The sequence below is a fragment of the Camelina sativa genome, chromosome 11 (genome assembly GCF_030686135.1).
Source record: "Camelina sativa cultivar CO46 ecotype springtype chromosome 11, ASM3068613v1".
NCBI lineage: Eukaryota > Viridiplantae > Streptophyta > Magnoliopsida > Brassicales > Brassicaceae > Camelina > Camelina sativa.
In genome coordinates, this window is record NC_141890.1 from 41,045,520 (window position 1) to 41,064,621 (window position 19,102).

The window sequence follows — 19,102 nt, forward strand, 5'->3', positions numbered from 1 at the left end:
GCTATTTTATTTGTTTCTCGTGTTCCTAGTTGCGATATAACGTCAAGATATATATGTCTATAATATAATATGTATATATATATATATATATGTATTTGATAATATATTTATGTATTTGATAATAGATACATTTTTTTTTTGTATTTAAAAACATTTAGAATAATTAGTCAGAGATTTCAATCTGTTCACACGAAATGACTCAATATATACAGAGCTATATGATTATGATGGCAAGACATAGTGGGTAAAACATCAAGAGTTTCCAATTGGTTCACCACAATAATTGTCACATTCTTTAAACAAAAAAACGATTAGTCACATGCAAAAATAATTTTATAGATTTCATTTTATAAATAGATTTTTTTTAAAAACATCTCATTGGTTCCCACACCTTTGGGTTGATAAATGCACGTGTAGAAGAATGGTAAGAATAATATATTGTCGATCGTGGTTTATTGTGATTGGTCCCAGATATTTGGTTGATGCTCGTATAAAAGATAATGGTCGGAATAACATATTGTCGATCGTGCTAGTGCTGGAACTAATTATACAAATAAAATGAAACGTTTTATTATTATTTTTGTAAAAGAAAATGAAACTTGTCTCTTCGGTTTCATTACTAGCCTAGTGCTTCGTCATTGGACAAAGACATTAAAAACCAACCATAATAAGCCACGAAAATTAACCATCACAATACGCCACGACCAAAGAAAATGTCAATATACATCAGATGACGACGATTAAGAGAAAAATTACACATTTAAGAGGCCCAACGTGGCAGTTGTAGTAGTAGTAGTCATGACCATTTCGATAATGCAGTTTGAAGGAGAGAAAAAAACCCCATCTGAAGTTGCAGACGTAACCCTCAAGAAAGAAGAAGATGAAAAACAACGTAGATATTATTCAACGTCGTTTAGGGAAGAGAGGGACACCTTCGGGCCGATCCAAGTTCCTTCCGATAAGTTGGGATCTTTACGAAAATATTCTGATCCGTGTGACGTACGTAAAACATTTTTCTCACATTCTTTTTGTTGTTCTGTATGTCAGATTATGGGGAGCTCAGACGCAGAGATCGCTTCAGAACTTTGATATAGGCGGTGATCGCGAGCGGATGCCTGAACCCATCGTCCGAGCTTTTGGCGTTTTGAAGAAATGTGCTGCCAAGGTTTTTGCACTAATTAAAAGTCTAAAAGTCTCTCTGTAATAAATTTGCTTTTTGGTTTTGGTTTATGAGTTGACGATGATGTTTTAGGTTAACATGGAGTATGGTCTTGACCCAACGATTGGGGAAGCCATAATGAAAGCTGCACAAGAAGTAGCAGAGGGAAAGCTCAATGATCATTTCCCACTTGTTGTATGGCAAACTGGCAGTGGCACTCAGACTAATATGAACGCTAATGAGGTAATATTTTTGCAGTGTTGGGGGAGATATACTTTGTATGCATGATCTCGTACAAGTGTTACCAATGGCGGATCCAAAAACTTTTGATTAGAGGCAAAATATTGAATCGACATGATACGTATATTATCTTAAAAAACAGATATATAGCTTTAAACATAACAATATCGGGAAAACCACGTTTTAAACTTTCAAAGTGTTATTGAGTAGCACTTTAAACATTAAGATATTTTCACTAACACTATAAACCTTTAAAATGATTTCACTAACACTTTAAACTTTAAAACTAACTTTCTGTTTGTACCGTCACGAAAGATGACAAAACAGTAATATCCGTCAATGTGAAATAGTTGAACTATGTTGGTTTGATTTAAATACTTATTTAATTAATTTAATTATTTATGACGATTGATAAAAAAAAAAAAAAAATACATCAAAACGAAAAAAATGAAGAACCAAAGGTATGGTTAAAACATTTGACAAATGTAAAATTGAAGATGACAATATATTTAGAATATTCATTCGTTTCTATGAGAAGGCAATCGATTTGAATCATAATCCAGTAGAGATGCATTTATTAAAAGGATTAATAATGTGAGTAACGTCGTAAAAGTTTTGTCTATAACGAAGATGAACACAAATTTATTTTTTATCTTTTTATTTATTTATAAAAACGAAAACTAATTAAAATTTAAATTAAACCAACATAGTTTAACTATTTCACGTTGACGAATATTATTATTCTGTTATTTTTTATGATGGTACAAAAATGATAATTAGTTTTAAGGTTTAAAGTATTAGTAAAATCATTTTAAAGGTTCAAAGTGTTAGTGACATCATTTTAAAAATTTATAGTATTAGTGAAATTATCTCGAGGTTTAAAGTGCTATCTAGTGACACTTTGAAAGTTTAAAACGTGATTTTCCCTAACAATATCTAACGGCTTGTCATTTTGAATTTTATTAGTTATGGATTTCTTATTATCTCTTCCGAATGTCAAATGAAAATTCAAATTGTGTTCAAGAACAATAATTAAATCTAACACGAAAAAATTGATAAATACACTCATTAAATTTTTTTATGTCAACATTGAACGTTCCTCCTCTAAAATTATTTGCTCGATTTTAATATCATTTTCTTTTACCAATTCTCCGAAAGGTAGAGTATAGACTAAATTTTTTTAACCAATGATAGATATCAATTACTCGCTTTTGCATAGACTTAAGTATTTTATTTATATATTAAAACCAAATGATGTTAATAAAATATATGCATAGATGACAAATAGTTAATTAAGTAAAATTAAAGGAGTACATCAAGTCAACAACTAACCATATGCATATTATTCTAATAAGTACTTAACTACTAAAATGTCATCTGATCTACTTTTTAACTTAATATTATAGATAACAGCGAAAAATTCGGTTTTGATATTTGTTCTTTTTTTTTTTTTGATATTTGTTCTTTAAATAGGTCTTGTCGAATGAATTAGAGATATTCTAATTAGGACTAAGTATATTTTATTCTTTTATGTAGAAAATAGCTTAAACAATTTCTGATGCAATACTATTTTAAAAATAAACATCATCATTCATCAACTATTTTTGCTTTAAGTATTCGATGTTTTATTACTCATAAAATACTTTAATTTATTAATTAGAGTATATATGCAAGATTGGTTGCACATTTTACAGGGAAAAAAAACTTTTGACTTTTGGATTAGAAAAGGTTTACTTCTATAAAATGAAGTACACAACATTGTTTTGTAGACTAAATAATTTTAATAAGTTAGGTTACAAATAGTTTATACATTAATGATAGATTAATTGGTTATAAATATGTTATACCGAAAGTCTTAAAAAAAATATTTTAAAGAATCATACCATCTAACTTACCATATTAATTTTTTTATTAAATTATTCATCAAATAAAATCTTTCGATATCTAACTTAACATATTAATTTGTTAATTATCATTATACTTCACCTCTCATTTTTATATATAAGTCTATTTTGTGAAACAAATAAATTATCATATTATTTATTATAATTAAAAAATAGTTTTATTTCCGGATATACCATAAGCTGAATTTAAAAAAATAAATATAAATTGTTCAATCTATAAAATTTCCAAGCTTTAGTAATATTATTCTTTAAAAATAATATTTATTGAATTATACTTTTTATTGAAGAACGGGTCAAAATTTGAATATTTAAATTCAAATTTACAAAATTATGTCTTATAATGACATTCAAGTCATCATGTAGAATATACATTGTTGAAATAACTTCACATATATAACTAATACAATATATTAAAATTTTATTTTAAAATATAAAATATACAAAATTTTGTATAAAATCAAATTTAACCAGTGTTATAGCACGGATAATTATCCAAAATCATTAACAATATAAAACTTACAAAATATGTGTCTTTTTTCAAGCCATCATATTTAGCAATGATTTTATTGCATAATGTTTTATCCAAAAAACTTTTAAAAACAATTACATAAATTATATTTTATATAAAATTACAATATAAATAAAATGATTTTTAACCGTGCTAAAATCTTAATCTAATTATATTATTAAACGGGAAAACTTTTGACTTTTGGATTAGAAAAAACTTTTTATTCACGTTGGTCCGTTAATAGAGAAACTCCAATATATGGAATGCCACAACATTATCAATATCATATTAAATTCATTCCAACCGATCGAATGACAAATTCAATGACAACATAACTCTTTTTAGTGTTTTATGAACTGTATTCTACCAAATATGGTGTGGCACTTTCATTAAAAAAAAAATGTATGGTGTGGCACTATATAGAAAACGCTACAAACATATGTATTATTTTATTTGTGTTTTTCCGTTTAATAATATAATTAAATTATGGTTTTGGTTCTATATATCAAATTTTGTATGGTGTGGTTCTATATATCAAACTTTTTGTATCTTTATTATGAACTTTAATTATTAATAATATGAAATATTAATTTAAACAAAATATTACTTTTACTATCATTGTAATCTTATAATTAATTATAATTAGTCTTATATGAATATTTAGTATCTATTAAAAATATAAAAAAACTCTTTGATTTAATAATAAAAATATATATATTTTTTTAGTGTATGATGTGGTGTTGTGGTACGAGATGAAAAAATGAAATATTGTGACACCGAATTTGTTGTTGTTTATTTTTATGTTTTTTATACAGAAAATTTGGTGTTATTTCAACACTAAACTTGGCATGTGGTTGGAGTCGCTCTTATGTGCTACAAGAAAATGTTTGTGAGGTAATGAAGTTTTGTGTGTGCTCTTGACAGGTCATTGCTAATAGAGCAGCTGAGATTCTTGGTCATAAAAGAGGTGAAAAAATTGTGCACCCAAACGACCATGTGAATAGATCACAATCTTCTAATGACACTTTCCCGACTGTAAGCTTTGGTTTGCATTTCCATTACCAATAACTTTGCATGATTTTAAATATCGTTGAATTGCTTTCCTTGTCCTTCCTATTGTCAAGTACTACTACTTAATTAGACTGTCCTGTTATTTTGGTTTTGTCTAGGTCATGCACATTGCAGCTGCTACTGAGATTACTTCGAGGCTGATTCCTAGTTTGAAAATTTTGCATAGCACTTTGGTGTCTAAGGTCGGACCTTATTACCTTCTTTCTCAAGTGACACAGTTGATGCATGTAGTCGCTATATATTGCAACTCACTACTATTTTAACATGAAACTTAGTTTGACTAACTAACCACTTTTGACCTCAGTTCATTGCGGTACCATTTAATATTTTAAAGCTCTCTATATGTGTTGCAACTTTACATGTTCGGACCTTGACATTTTGTTATTTTAATCCCACTTTTCTAGAAATATATAGTCCTTGTCACATTTATATTGTATATGTACTCTAACGTCAGAGTCTATTTTCTCTCCATTCTGACATCTTTTAAACTGATCGATCTCATCCTGTTTGGTTTCTCGCAGTCCTTCGAGTTCAAAGATATTGTGAAAATTGGAAGAACTCATACTCAAGATGCTACACCTTTGACACTAGGACAAGAATTTGGCGGATATGCTACTCAAGTAAATTATTTGTTTCTGTTTTCTATCCTTACTTAACAAAAGTGAGAAATATTTTTTAAAGTTAAGATCTGATAATTGTAGGTTAAGTATGGACTTCATAGAGTCGCATGTACTCTACCTCGCATCTATCAGGTTTGGAAATTAATGATACCTTTAGAAGATCTGATGTCATGTACTTCTTCAATTTTATAGAGCTCTAAACTTGTTAGAAATGTTTGTCCCAGCTTGCGCAAGGTGGAACCGCTGTTGGGACCGGATTAAACACTAAGAAAGGGTACGGTATAACTGATTTCTAATATTATTAGCATCCCAAGTTTATCTCCTCTTATTCCACTATTAGTAACAATAGTAATATATATATGTATAGGTTCGATGTAAAGATAGCTGCTGCAGTTGCTGAAGAAACAGACTTGCCATTTGTCACTGCTGAAAATAAGTTTGAAGCTTTGGTTAGTCTCTAAACCACCTTCATCAATCACATCATCATTATCCATGTCCAAACTCCTCCCTAGCTCTTGCTTTGGGTTCCTTACCATACTGATCCGTTTAAATGAAATATATGAAAACAGTTGTTACGTTATTCTGCTTTTAACAGGCTGCACACGATGCTTGTGTTGAAACCTGTGGATCTCTTAACACAATCGCCACATCTTTGATGAAAATCGCTAATGATATACGTTTTCTTGGAAGGTACGTATCTTATATTTTTTTTCTTTCTTTCTTTCTTCAAGATGTATAATGTTTTCTAATGTTTCTATCATGTTTTCATATAGTGGCCCAAGATGTGGTCTTGGTGAACTTTCTTTACCTGAAAATGAGCCAGGAAGCAGTATTATGCCTGTATGAATGCATTTTTCCTATTTTCTCCTATACCCATAAACTTTTTAATCCCTTTATATTAACAATTTTTGATTCTCAGGGAAAAGTGAATCCTACACAGTGTGAGGCCTTGACTATGGTTTGTGCTCAAGTAAGTTCCATTCATCAAATTAAAAGATTTACTGACGTATAGTTTTTACATAGCTAAGGTTGTCTTGTTCCTGATCACTCTATGGGTTGCATCGTTTCTAGGTTATGGGAAACCATGTAGCTGTGACAATTGGTGGGTCAAATGGCCATTTTGAATTGAACGTATTCAAGCCGGTGATAGCACATGCTCTCTTACATGTACTTATACTCTTTTCATTGTGCATCTCTTTCTTTTATTATATATATATAAAATATGTCAATCCTAACCATTTGATCTCACATCTTTGATACAGTCCATTAGATTACTAGCAGATGCTTCAGCTTCGTTTGAGAAAAACTGTGTGAGAGGCATTAAGGCCAACAGAGAAAGAATCTCAAGGCTATTGCACGAGGTAGGCTTCTTCAGGTCTCGATCATTTATTTCTTAAAATTATCCAATTGCGGAAATGATTTATAGGAACTAATTAATTCCTTTATTTTATGTATTTCTTTTTAGTCTCTTATGCTTGTGACATCATTGAATCCTGTAAGTCTTTCCAAATAGTTAACTTATTTGTCAAGTCATCATTGAATATATAAACCACAATGCTAATTTCTCTCGGATCCTTGTCTTCTTTCTTATACTAGAAAATCGGCTATGACAATGCTGCAGCAGTTGCCAAGAGAGCTCACAGAGAAGGATGTACATTGAAGGTAATTAAACAACAAAATATATAAAAGATTCATAACAAAATAAATCGTTTTTTAGAGACACAACTGAAATTGATGCATATAATAAGGTCCCTAAATCTGGCTTTAATTTTTATTATACAGGTTGCAGCTATGGATTTAGGTGTTCTTACTTCGGAAGAGTTTGATACTCTTGTTGTTCCCGAGAAGATGCTTGGCCCATCTGATTAAACATTATAATGGAGCCGATAGCTTCATCAATTACTAGTTTACTACTAAGTGATGTGTGTGTGTTTTTATATTACATTTGTGATGTGATTTGTAAATACATATGTTAAAGAGTCATGTGGTCATAGTGTAGTACAACTTTTTTAATAAAAGGTACCAAAATGTCAAGTTGTATTGTTTGGGATATATATAAATACAATAATCAACTTTGATTACACTATACATTCACAACAGATTCACTTCAATCCACAATCAAGGAGACTACTCTTATGACGACGGGCTTGCCTTATGGTTTGCCACTCGACCTACTTAGCCTAAACAAGTTGTAGATCTTTTTCTCACTAGTTCGGTCTTGCTCAGAAAATTCAGCTATACGTAACAGTCATTGTATACACAGTTTTTGGGTTTGAATTAATTTTACATTCAATTCAAAAAAAAGATTACACTATACATTCTAATGGTTAGAAGAACAAAAAAATGAAAGAAAAATGTGAAATGAAATAAGCAATTTTTGAAAAATGAACTGAAAAGATGCTGAGAAGGAAGAAAATAATAATTGGTAACCAAACAATAACAATATCTTGTAAAATATATTAAATATTCTATAAATCAAATTTCAATGAAAAATACTAATATTACTTTTAATGTATATATAATGAAGTTTATATTTGATTTTAAAATAAAATTTGTGAATTAAATTTTATATATTTCGAGTTAAATAATAATAATTAATACTAGCCTACAATAAAAATTTTAAGAGTAACTTAAAATATTTTTTAGTTTTTGTTTACAATGTAAACATCTCCTAAATTTATTTTACTATTCATACAATTTTTCAAATAAATCCTTAAGATTAATTTAACATGATAATCATATCAAAAATATTTTTCCTGTTACTATATTGTGAAAATATGATAAATATTATACTATAATATTGAAATATTATTAAAAACATAATTTTTTATTTTGTTTAAACTAAAAATGAATTTTAATATATGTTCCTTTTTTGGTTCCATATGTTCATTTCTATGTGTTTTGTGACATTTTATCAATATATGAATTGGTCATAAGGCCCATGGGAGTCCAATGGGCTTTGTATCAATCAAATTGTACCGACCAAATCGATCATCATACGCGTCTTCGTCTTCTTCTTCTTCTTCTTCGTCTTTCGACTTCTCTCTCTCAAACCATCGCCCCCCTTAAGCAGAGAAGAGCCCTTCGAGTTCGAGGAACCAATTAAGAAACCACAGGTCGACAACATGGAGAACATAGATATTCCAGAGGACGCCAACGAGCGTAAGCAAAATCTGTCCTTTTTCAAATTTTCTTATAGCTTCATGCGTTCTTATTTCTGGGTTTAACCTAATTTGCGTTCTTGTTTGTTTGTTTGGTTGGTTGGTGGTGAATAATAGATTGCCCAGGTCCTCAATCGGAAACTGCTGGAAAGTCAGATTCTTGTGCAGGTTGCCCTAATCAGGAAGCTTGTGCTACTGCTCCTAAGGGACCTGATCCAGGTTCGATTTTTACTTGAGTGTCTCTGTTTTTGAGTCATAGTTAGGATTCATCTCACAAGTTTCCTCTTAGCCAAATTGAGATGGGTTTTGTGTCGATGTGTTTGTATATGAGCTTGTATCTTCGTACATCATACATGTTCGATTGCTTCAGTATCTGTTTCTTATTTTGAAGGTTTATAATAGATTAGTATCTAGGCTTTTGAAACTCTAAAATAGCTCTATTTGGAATTGTGACTTCCTTTTACTTGCTCTATAATGATCTGTTGAGAGTGTAACACCAGTCACCATGTGATGATGATAATGCTTATGTTGATTTAAGCTCCATATCTGTATGTGTTTGAGTTGGAGATTCACTTGGTTACTGGTTGAACTTATGCGGGGGTATCTAGGCTGACGTTTTCTGTTTTTGTGTAGATTTGGTTGCCATAGCTGAGAGAATGAGCACTGTTAAGCACAAGATTCTGGTTTTGTCTGGCAAAGGTGGAGTTGGTAAGAGCACTTTCTCAGCTCAGCTCTCGTTTGCCCTGGCGGGTATGGACCATCAAGTAGGTCTGATGGACATTGATATATGTGGTCCAAGCATTCCAAAAATGTTAGGTCTTGAAGGGCAAGAGATTCACCAGAGTAACCTTGGTTGGTCCCCGGTTTATGTGGAAGACAACCTTGGTGTCATGTCCATAGGTTTCATGCTCCCCAACTCTGATGAGGCTGTGATCTGGAGAGGCCCACGCAAGAATAGTCTTATCAAACAGTTCTTAAAAGACGTCTACTGGGGAGAAATTGATTACCTCGTGGTTGATGCCCCACCAGGAACCTCAGATGAACACATCTCCATCGTCCAGTACCTTCTACCCTCGGGAATCGATGGTGCCATCATTGTCACGACACCTCAGGAAGTCTCTTTGATTGATGTCAGGAAAGAAGTGAGCTTTTGCAAGAAAGTTGGAGTCCCTGTGCTAGGAGTCGTAGAGAACATGAGTGGTTTGTCTCAACCGTTGAAGGATGTCAAATTCATGAAGCTGCTGACAGAAACTGGCTCCTCCAGTGACGTAACCCAAGACGTAATCTCTTGCCTAAGAGAACATGCACCAGAGCTTCTCAACATCGTGGCTTGCAGCGAAGTGTTTGACAGCAGCGGAGGTGGTGCAGAGAGAATGTGTCGGGAAATGGGAATACCATTTCTTGGGAAGGTTCCTTTGGATCCACAGCTTTGCAAAGCAGCTGAACAAGGTAAGTCATGCTTTGAGGATAACAAGTCTGTTAGTGCACCCGCGCTTAAAAGCATCATAGAGAAAGTTGTTCCTTCGACAGTGATGACCGAGTGAAGTAGAAGAAGAAGAAGAAGTTAATCATTTTAACACTTTTGGTCAGTTCTGTGAACAGACAATGCTTTTATCTTTTCTTTTCGGGGTTGTGGTTAAGTTATAGGCTGTTTGTGTAAGTTACAGGCGTTGTTTTGTTTCACATGTCGACTAAGACTTTTATAATGAGGTTGAACCCATAAAGTCTTGTTGAGTTTAGATGAATGAAATTGATCCAAAATTAAACCAAATATTAAGTTAGTTTATAACAAGGTTGAATCTAACTGAAAAAAGTTGATATATGTATCCGAAAAGAAAAAAAAAAAGTATCCGAAAGCGAATAAATTTTTGTATTTTGTATATCTATCCAAATAAGTTAGTTTATAACAAGGTTTATAAGAATTAAGGTCATATGTATCTAATCATATGACCTTCTTTGTTTCTCTTAATTATGGAACCTTCAGATAAAATTGTGTCCCAAAAGAGTTCATAAATCTAAAGCACCTCCAACCACAACACCAAATTTGGTATTGTAGTCATATTAATTTTGGTGACAAAATGTTCAATTTTTCTTTTTCTTAACGTCTAACCACAATGCTAAATTTTACATGAAAAAGATGATCCTCTATTTATTAAATTATCGAAAAGATGCCTCTTTTAATTTAATGTATTCTATTATTAAATTAAAAATTTATCTTTCTGATTAGTAATTTTAATAAATACTAATACTTTTTTTTGTCAAAAATACTAGTTATTCTTATAACTGATTAACTATAATTCTGACATTCTTTTCTTTTCTTTTTTATTTGATATCAAGTGACATTCTTTTTTTTTTTTTTTCATTAAAGCTATTTATCTATTTTTGTATTAATTGTCAAGATATATAGATTTATGTTATTAGATCTCCATTCACTCTAAAATTAGGCTATTTTATTTACTTTATTTTCATCTCTAAAACTTTTACATACTTTTTTTTTTTTTTTTTTTTTTTTTTTTTTTTTTTTTTATGTTTAATCTTTCTAAATATAGTGTTCTTTTCAATTGCTACAATTCTCCACGTGAGGAGGAGGAGTTTCTGAATAAAAAGCACAATTTTGTTGAAAATCAGACAAAGAGACGATCAGATCCCAATTTGTCTTTGGCACAAGAACCAATCCCACCCACAAGTTTTGGAAATCAGAAAATGAGCGAGCTTCCCGGGAACCCTAAGAAACCCAAACTCAAAGAAGAAGAAGAAGAAGAAGAAGAAGAAGAAGCTAATGTCTCTTATAGAGATGAGCAAGAAGAAGTACTTGTCGCTTTAGTAGAGCATCGTTCTAATGAAATCGAGCGTATCAACCATCACATATCTAATTACCAAACCAAGGTCTCTCTCTCTCTCCCCCTCCTCAAAGTTTACATTTTTTTTCGTTTCAGTGATTTGATTGATCGGTGGGTTTCTTCAGCTTATTGAAGCAGAGAGAAGTTTACAGAATTCAAAAGCTAAGTTAGCTCAACTTCGTGGAGTTTCTTCAGTTCCATCTAAACCATTGAAGACTTTAAGGAATGTGAGTGAAGACTATGCGTCTCCATCACCTAGCAAGACTTTAAGGCCCTGTGATAGCTCTGATCATCCTAGAACTAGTAGTGCTAGTAGTGTCTCTAAGGCTAAGACTGTTGTTGTGAAGCCAAAATCTGAACCATCTCGTGACAGTCCTAATGTTAAAGATAGAGGGACGAAGAGGAAATTTGGTAAGCACTTCTTGAACATTAGTTTTTCGTATATATATTTGAGGCTTCTTTTAGTGTTGACTGGTTTTGTTGTGTCTTTGTTATTGCAGAGCAAAAGGAGCACAAGGAATTGATTCGGTTGATCGCTAGAAACTCTTCACCAACTACAATCAAGTGTCATACCAGCAATCAGATCTCTAGTCAGCACAAGAGGAAATTAAGAAGCTTGATTTTGTGTCCTGTAAATGAGCAGCTGTTTGCAACAAGGTACATGACTACACGACCCATTAGTCTGCTGTTGGGTGTAAAACATGGGTTCTGTAAAATCTGATCTGTCTTTATGTTTTCTTGTATCATTAAGTTCTCTGGATGGCATGGTCAGTTTATGGCAACTGCAGCCTGGAAGGTGAGTTTTTCTCCCACTTTGTTCCCTGTGTCAATGTACTGTATTGATATTAGTTTGTGACTAGCCTCTTACTTGAAGTGAGATTTAGTGCAGGGAAGCTCACGGTACGTGACAAAAATGATGACTTGTAGCTATTTGTATTAAGGATTTATCTTTAGGTTTATGGCCTCAGATTTAGATAGAATTATATGTATTGACATCAGAACTCAAACGGTGCCCCTTGCTTAAAGTTAAATGGAAAGCATATACACCCAACTGCTTTGGTTCATCATAGTTGGGTGTTGTTTTTGTTGTCTATATTGTTTTTATACTAAACAGAAGGATTAAACAAATGGAATAAGTTTGTTAGATGGGTTTAGTATATTAAGTTAACAGAACGTATGTAGCAATTGTGCCAATGTTTGATATAGATCATAATTTAAACGTTCCATCCAAATTAGGTAGCTTTTATGTAGGAAATATATATGTTTTGATATCTTCTATTGATTTGCGGTTAATTTAATTGGCAGATTGGCTGCATCATTGCTTAGTACCACTGACTGTTTGTCTCGAAAACAAAGGAGATGGGCAGAAGATATGGCCTGGCACCCATCTGGGAACACCCTTTTCTCTGTATACGCAGCAGACGATGGTGATTCTCAGATATCGATCTTAAATTTGAACAAGACACGCGGGGTAAGATGTTTCTACACCACATTATTTGAAACTTCACGACGTTGCTGATTTAAAAAAAAAAAGACAAAGACAACGCAACACACTAGTATTTTGCTTTTGGAAAGTATCTCAAACTAGGTACTTTTCTTTTTGTGTTGGTGAAGGTTACTTTCCTGGAAAATAAACCCCACGTAAAAGGGATTATCAACAACATAAAGTTCATGCCTTGGGAAAATACATGCTTTGTCACCGGAGGAAGTGATCATGCTGTTGTACTATGGAACGAGAGTGATAATGAAGAAAACAAATGGAAGTCGAAACCTTTACACAGGAATCTACATTCAGCTGCTGTAATGGGAGTGGACGGGATGAGGAACAAGAACGTTGTTTTATCAGTTGGTGCAGACAAGAGAATATGCGGGTTTGATGTTCAAGTTGGTAGAGCAGACTACAAGCATCAAATAGACTATAAGTGCATGAGCGTTCTCTCCAATCCTTGTGACTTCAATCTTTTCATGGTTCAGTCAGGGTAAGAAGAAGAACTTGTCAAATATGATTTACCAAATTTGCTAGGTACCTTTCACTAACGAAGAAGACTCTTGGCATTGTAATGTCAGGGAACCCGAGAAACAGCTTCGACTGTTTGATATCAGGTTAAGGAAAACAGAACTCCATTCGTTTGGGTGGAAGCAAGACAGCAGTGAATCACAATCAGCTTTGATAAATCAGTCTTGGTCTCCTGATGGTTTATACATAACCTCTGGCTCAGTCGACCCGGTCATCCATGTGTTTGACATCAGGTAACATCTCTGTTCATTTGGGTTAAATAAAGATAGATTTCTTTACATTAATTTTGTGATTTATGGTATTGTTGTTACACTTGTGGTGAAGGTACAATGCTCGTAAGCCAGCACAATCAATAAAAGCGCATCAGAAACGAGTGTTTAAAGCGGAATGGCATTACTCTCAGCCACTTCTCATCTCAATATCTTCTGATCTCAACATTGGTCTGCACAAGATCTCATGAAACTTTTGACCTCTAACATGTCTGTATTCTTCATATCTTTTATTAACTGAGTATACAGGGGTTAAGGTGGCGTAATATTTTATCAGTCATCATTCATACCAATTTTAGTTTTAGGCATAAAACATCATTTACATGTGGATTGAATAAAAAGCTTTACATTCAATTTTATAAATGATTCGTTTATTTAAACATTACTGCTGCTTTGCCGTGAATTGGCTTTGTCAAATGAGCCATTAGAAATCGTGATTTCACAAGTATGTATTGATTTACCAAGTACAGTACAGTACTTTACTTCAGAAAGAAAGAACAAAAAAAAACGTAATAAAAATTCAACCTTTTGGCGAAAACATAGAAAACGAAACCTCCAAATTCTAAATCGCTCTAATTTGAGATTTTAGCTGTCCTCCTCCATGTGAGAGCGAAAGGGTTTAAGAGAGATGAAGAGAATCTCCACTAACGTCCCCGGAATCAGAAGATTCTGCGTCACCTCTCTCTCCTCATCATCCGCTTCAAACCTCACTGGTAAAAGTTTCTTCTTTATATCCGAATCAGACATTTCTGTAGATTCCATGTCTGGGGTTTATTTAATTATCATCAATCTCCAGTTTCCATAGCTTTTTGGGTTGGTTTGTGTTTAAAGTTTCTCTCTTTTTGTAATTTGGGACTATTTGGTGACTAAGATTTGATTATTCGATTTGTCGCTGCCAATTGGGCTACAATTCACTCTATAAAGTTTCATGCTTTTGCTTGTAGATCATCGGATGTTGAAACAAGTTCTTGAATCATGCAAAGCTCCTTCAAATTCTAAATGTGTTCTTCAAGCACATGCTCAGATCTTTAAACTTGGATATGGGACATATCCATCTCTTCTTGTCTCCATGGTTGCAGCTTACAGACGCTGCAACCTTTCATATTTTGCTCGCCGGCTTCTTCTTTGGTTCCTCTCTTTGTCTCCTGGTATTTGTAACACGAACCTAATCATTGAGAGTCTTATGAAAATCGGAGAGTCCGGTTTGGCTAAGAAGGTTCTTCGTAACGCTAGTGATCAGAATGTGATTACTTGGAACTTGATGATTGGTGGTTATGTCAGAAATGTTCAGTACGAAGAAGCTTTGAAAACTCTTAAGGTTATGCTTAGGTTTTCGGATATTAAACCGAATAAGTTCAGTTTCGCTTCCGCTTTAGCTGCTTGTGCCCGGCTTGGAGACTTGCACCATGCAAAGTGGGTGCATTCTCTGATGATTGACGCTGGGATTGAACTTAATACAATATTGTCTTCTGCACTTGTTGATGTGTATGCAAAGTGTGGAGATATAGAAACTTCGAGGGAGGTTTTCTATAGTGTTGAACGGAGCGATGTATCGATTTGGAATGCGATGATCACTGGTTTTGCTACTCATGGACTAGCCACTGAAGCAATCAGAGTGTTTTCAGAGATGGAAGCAGAACATGTTTCACCAGACTCGATAACATTTCTTGGGGTTTTAACAGCGTGTAGCCATTGCGGTTTGCTTGAAGAAGGGAAAGAGTACTTTGGTCTAATGAGTCAGCGATTTTCAATACAGCCAAAGTTAGAGCACTACGGTGCTATGGTTGATCTGTTAGGCAGAGCAGGACGGGTCAAAGAAGCGTATGAGTTGATAGAGTCAATGCCTATCGAGCCAGATGTAGTGATATGGAGGTCTCTTCTTAGTTCCTCCAGAACTTACAAGAACCCTGAGCTAGGAGAAATCGCGATACAGAACCTTTCAAAGGCAAAGAGTGGAGACTATGTGTTGCTTTCGAACATCTATAGCTCCACGAAGAAATGGGAGAGCGCTCAAAAGGTCAGAGAGTTGATGACTAAAGAAGGAATCCGTAAAGCCAAAGGAAAGAGTTGGGTGGAATTTGGAGGTGTGATACATCGGTTTAAAGCAGGAGATACATCTCATATAGAAACAAAGGCTATATACAAAGTATTAGAAGGATTGATACAGAGAACTAAGTCTGAAGGGTTTGTGTCTGACACTGATTTGGTGTTGATGGATGTCTCTGAAGAAGAGAAAGAAGAGAACTTGAATTACCACAGTGAAAAGCTCGCGTTGGCGTATGTGATCTTGAAGAGTAGTCCAGGATCAGAAATTAGAATCCAGAAGAATATACGGATGTGCAGTGATTGCCACAACTGGATAAAACAAGTGTCGAAGTTGTTGAATAGAGTGGTTATAGTGCGGGATCGGATACGGTTTCATAGGTTTGAAGATGGGTTGTGTTCTTGCAGAGATTATTGGTAAAAGAGATATATAGGCTACAAACGCTATTTTTATCTGCATTCTTTGTTCACAAACTCGTAAAGGGGAACGATCAAGAAACCAAACACGGCTGGAACTTTTAAAGCACAGTTTCAGGTTTTATGGTACATTGTCTTGAAGACATGGAGCTGAGTAATCAGATACATTCTGAAATATCTTTGAATATCTCATCGATTTGGTCTTTGCTGTTGAAAGTTTTGGGAGGTTGATGATGTTGGGAAATTAAAAATTTTAGGACCAATTTGGAATAATTAGTGTAGTTAAACAGGTGATTTACCATTATATCCAAGTCATTTGGCAGTTGTGTCCTGGATCAGAGGGTATAGGGGTGAAAAATAAAAACTAACTGAGCTAAGGTTATCTGTTACAAACAATTACAGTCTTCCGCTCTACCAACTGAGCTAAGGTCGGATTGTTATTTATATTCACCTACTTCTTATATTATATTCCTTTATAGTTGTTTATACAAAAGGTATTTGCAACATCTTGTTGCCAAAACTCAATTCCTTCTCTTAAAAACAAAACTCTAATATCAAATATTGTTGTTGTGCGAAAGCTGATTCCTTGATTCACATGCAATATGAAGAGGACACATTAATTGATGAAAGTCTCAATTTTAGTCTTGGTATAACATCAATCGAGATGTCAGATATATAGTTTTGGGCCTTTGGCTTTAACAGGTACATAATGGATGTAATTCTCAAGATCACAAGGACAAATACGAGATTCTGTTCAAGAACTATGAAACCCCCAGAAAGTTCATTGATACAGAAAGAAGAAAAGAAAAAACAGAATTGATTGGCCAATCTTTGTTCAAAAAGGCATGAGAACACTTGAGGGAAAAAAAAAACATAAATGAATGAAAAAGGTATTTGATGTAAACTATATAATAGAGTCTAATATATCATCTCTTTCTTTTTGTCGTCTTTTGCCTCTTGCAAGTACTGGGAACCGTACTGGAGATTTGCACCGAACTTGGAACATAAGAGCACATAATCCAACTTTTGTTTTCTCTAAGATCCACTTCTTTGTAGTATCCCTTCTCACCAACCATGTAAACTTTGTCTAAATAACAAACCATTGCTACTTTCTTCTTCTCGTCGACGAAGAAACTCCCATATATAAACCGATACATGTCATTCAACGGCGTGATCATATCAATTTTTAAAAAGTTCCTCCACGACACTATATCGTACTCAATCTTAGTTGTAATCCATATTCCAAACTCATATGTATTCCACTTATGAAAAAACACTGCAAGCTTTTCTTCTCTAACAACAGATAGCTGTACATCATCTATAGGAACAGAGTGAAATGGAAGAGGGAGACGTGGTCCAAATGTCTCACTTGTGAAATCAAAACAGACTAAACATTCTTCAGTCGTCTCTTTCAAACTTCTTCTCCTGGCAATTAAGTAAGTATTTCCTTTCAAGCTAACACCCGGGCGACATTTATAACGGTCGGTAGTAACACCAAGAAACCTCCATGCACTAGACTTAAAATCGTAGATTTCATACTTTTCATGAGGCCATGAGTGCAACTTCAAGATTTTGTGGCTGTTGTTGCTGTCGTATCCTATAGCTAACTCTTGTAATATTAATCCGAACTCATTTCTAGGACGTTGGATCCACCTAATTTGACCCAAATATGGGTTCCAAACCATGAGCCTCAAGTCTTTCCCAGTGACGCATAACAATAAGCCATCACAATGATACACTTTAGATATTTTAACTTGATTGAGTTTACCTATTTGCTTTATAGATGAATCTACCAAGTCTGTGTGGTTATGGAGATTGACGCTCATTAAACAAGCCTTTGAATGACATATCAAGACCGCCATAGCCTCCTTGGCTTCTTTACCATAATACTTCTTTGTTAAGTTCGGATATTTCGATGAATCATTCCATTGTTTGCATGTAGATCTCACTGCTCTCAAAGATGTTATTGGAACCCTAGAGAGTATCTCTTCTACCAAATCCAGAGGAAGATCGGACATCGCCGTCATTGTTTCAAATAGAGATTAGGGTTTTCAGCTTTCACCCTTGCACTTGCACACACGAGTCTTTTTTTTTAATATAAAAAGTAAAAGAAAATTTATGAAAAAATAAAATAATATGTAGGTAGCCCGTTAAAAAAAAAAAAAAAAAAAATCACAAGTACAAATACAAGATTCTGTTCAAGGGCCAAATCAGGTAATTGTAAACTCCAAGTTTAGTTTCTGATCAGCAAAACCTTTAACTACATAGAAGTAACATACTAACATACCAGTCTTGTTCAAAAGGGCATCATGAGAAGAACACATGAGGGAAGAGACACTACAAGAAAACATAATTTTAGTGACGGCAGAATTCACCATTAAATCGTTGCAATAGAGGCATAATAACATTTTTGTGACGACTAACCAAACGTTGCTACTAGCTCGTCACAAATAATGATTCGTCACAATATCATCACAATTATTGTGACTTCTCAGAATCGTCGCTAAGTAGACACAGAGTAGTCGTTGCTAATTCATTGTTATTTTTGGGATGAATTAGTATCGAATATACCGATGTAAATAGAAGTCACAATATAGTCACTAAATACTCGCATGCTGATTGTCACAAAAGAGTCTCAAATCAAAAAGACACCAATAAGTCACTAATTTATCGCATGGGAAACAATACTTTCTTCACCAATCATCACAAATTCGTCACAAAATCATGATCAGATATAAAAAAAAATATGTGGTCACAATTTTCAACAATACTAATATAATTATATTTAACTTGCTATAAATTTTAAAAATTCTAATTATAAATTTAAGAATAACAAAATTAAATATTAAATAA

At 33.5% G+C, this 19,102-nt stretch overlaps 4 protein-coding genes and 1 pseudogene across 4 annotated transcripts; 4 read left to right on the forward strand and 1 right to left on the reverse strand.

Moving 5' to 3' along the window:
* The first annotated feature begins 695 nt into the window (after nt 1-695).
* Nucleotides 696-7,609, forward strand: LOC104725600 (fumarate hydratase 2-like). The gene is made up of 17 exons (XM_010444274.2): nt 696-962; nt 1,048-1,165; nt 1,253-1,402; nt 4,736-4,846; nt 4,981-5,064; nt 5,404-5,502; nt 5,584-5,634; nt 5,727-5,776; nt 5,870-5,951; nt 6,098-6,192; nt 6,276-6,342; nt 6,422-6,472; nt 6,574-6,669; nt 6,765-6,863; nt 6,968-6,997; nt 7,099-7,164; nt 7,285-7,609. The coding sequence occupies exons 1-17, from the start codon at nt 799-801 to the stop codon at nt 7,369-7,371; spliced, it is 1,500 nt and encodes a 499-aa protein (XP_010442576.1). The 5' UTR covers nt 696-798; the 3' UTR covers nt 7,372-7,609.
* An 850-nt stretch (nt 7,610-8,459) lies between these two features.
* On the forward strand, nt 8,460-10,434 carry LOC104725601 (cytosolic Fe-S cluster assembly factor NBP35). Its single transcript, XM_010444276.3, has 3 exons — nt 8,460-8,664; nt 8,781-8,882; nt 9,297-10,434. The coding sequence occupies exons 1-3, from the start codon at nt 8,628-8,630 to the stop codon at nt 10,205-10,207; spliced, it is 1,050 nt and encodes a 349-aa protein (XP_010442578.1). The 5' UTR covers nt 8,460-8,627; the 3' UTR covers nt 10,208-10,434.
* A 660-nt stretch (nt 10,435-11,094) lies between these two features.
* Nucleotides 11,095-14,152, forward strand: LOC104725602 (uncharacterized). Its single transcript, XM_010444277.3, has 8 exons — nt 11,095-11,549; nt 11,629-11,914; nt 12,004-12,160; nt 12,255-12,299; nt 12,809-12,974; nt 13,118-13,482; nt 13,571-13,753; nt 13,845-14,152. The coding sequence occupies exons 1-8, from the start codon at nt 11,190-11,192 to the stop codon at nt 13,978-13,980; spliced, it is 1,698 nt and encodes a 565-aa protein (XP_010442579.2). The 5' UTR covers nt 11,095-11,189; the 3' UTR covers nt 13,981-14,152.
* Nucleotides 14,153-14,252: 100 nt separating this feature from the next.
* On the forward strand, nt 14,253-16,774 carry LOC104725603 (pentatricopeptide repeat-containing protein At5g50990). Its single transcript, XM_010444278.2, has 2 exons — nt 14,253-14,502; nt 14,734-16,774. The coding sequence occupies exons 1-2, from the start codon at nt 14,418-14,420 to the stop codon at nt 16,251-16,253; spliced, it is 1,605 nt and encodes a 534-aa protein (XP_010442580.2). The 5' UTR covers nt 14,253-14,417; the 3' UTR covers nt 16,254-16,774.
* A 379-nt stretch (nt 16,775-17,153) lies between these two features.
* Nucleotides 17,154-18,276, reverse strand: LOC104728782 (putative F-box protein At5g51000 pseudogene; annotated as a pseudogene).
* Nucleotides 18,277-19,102: the final 826 nt, after the last annotated feature.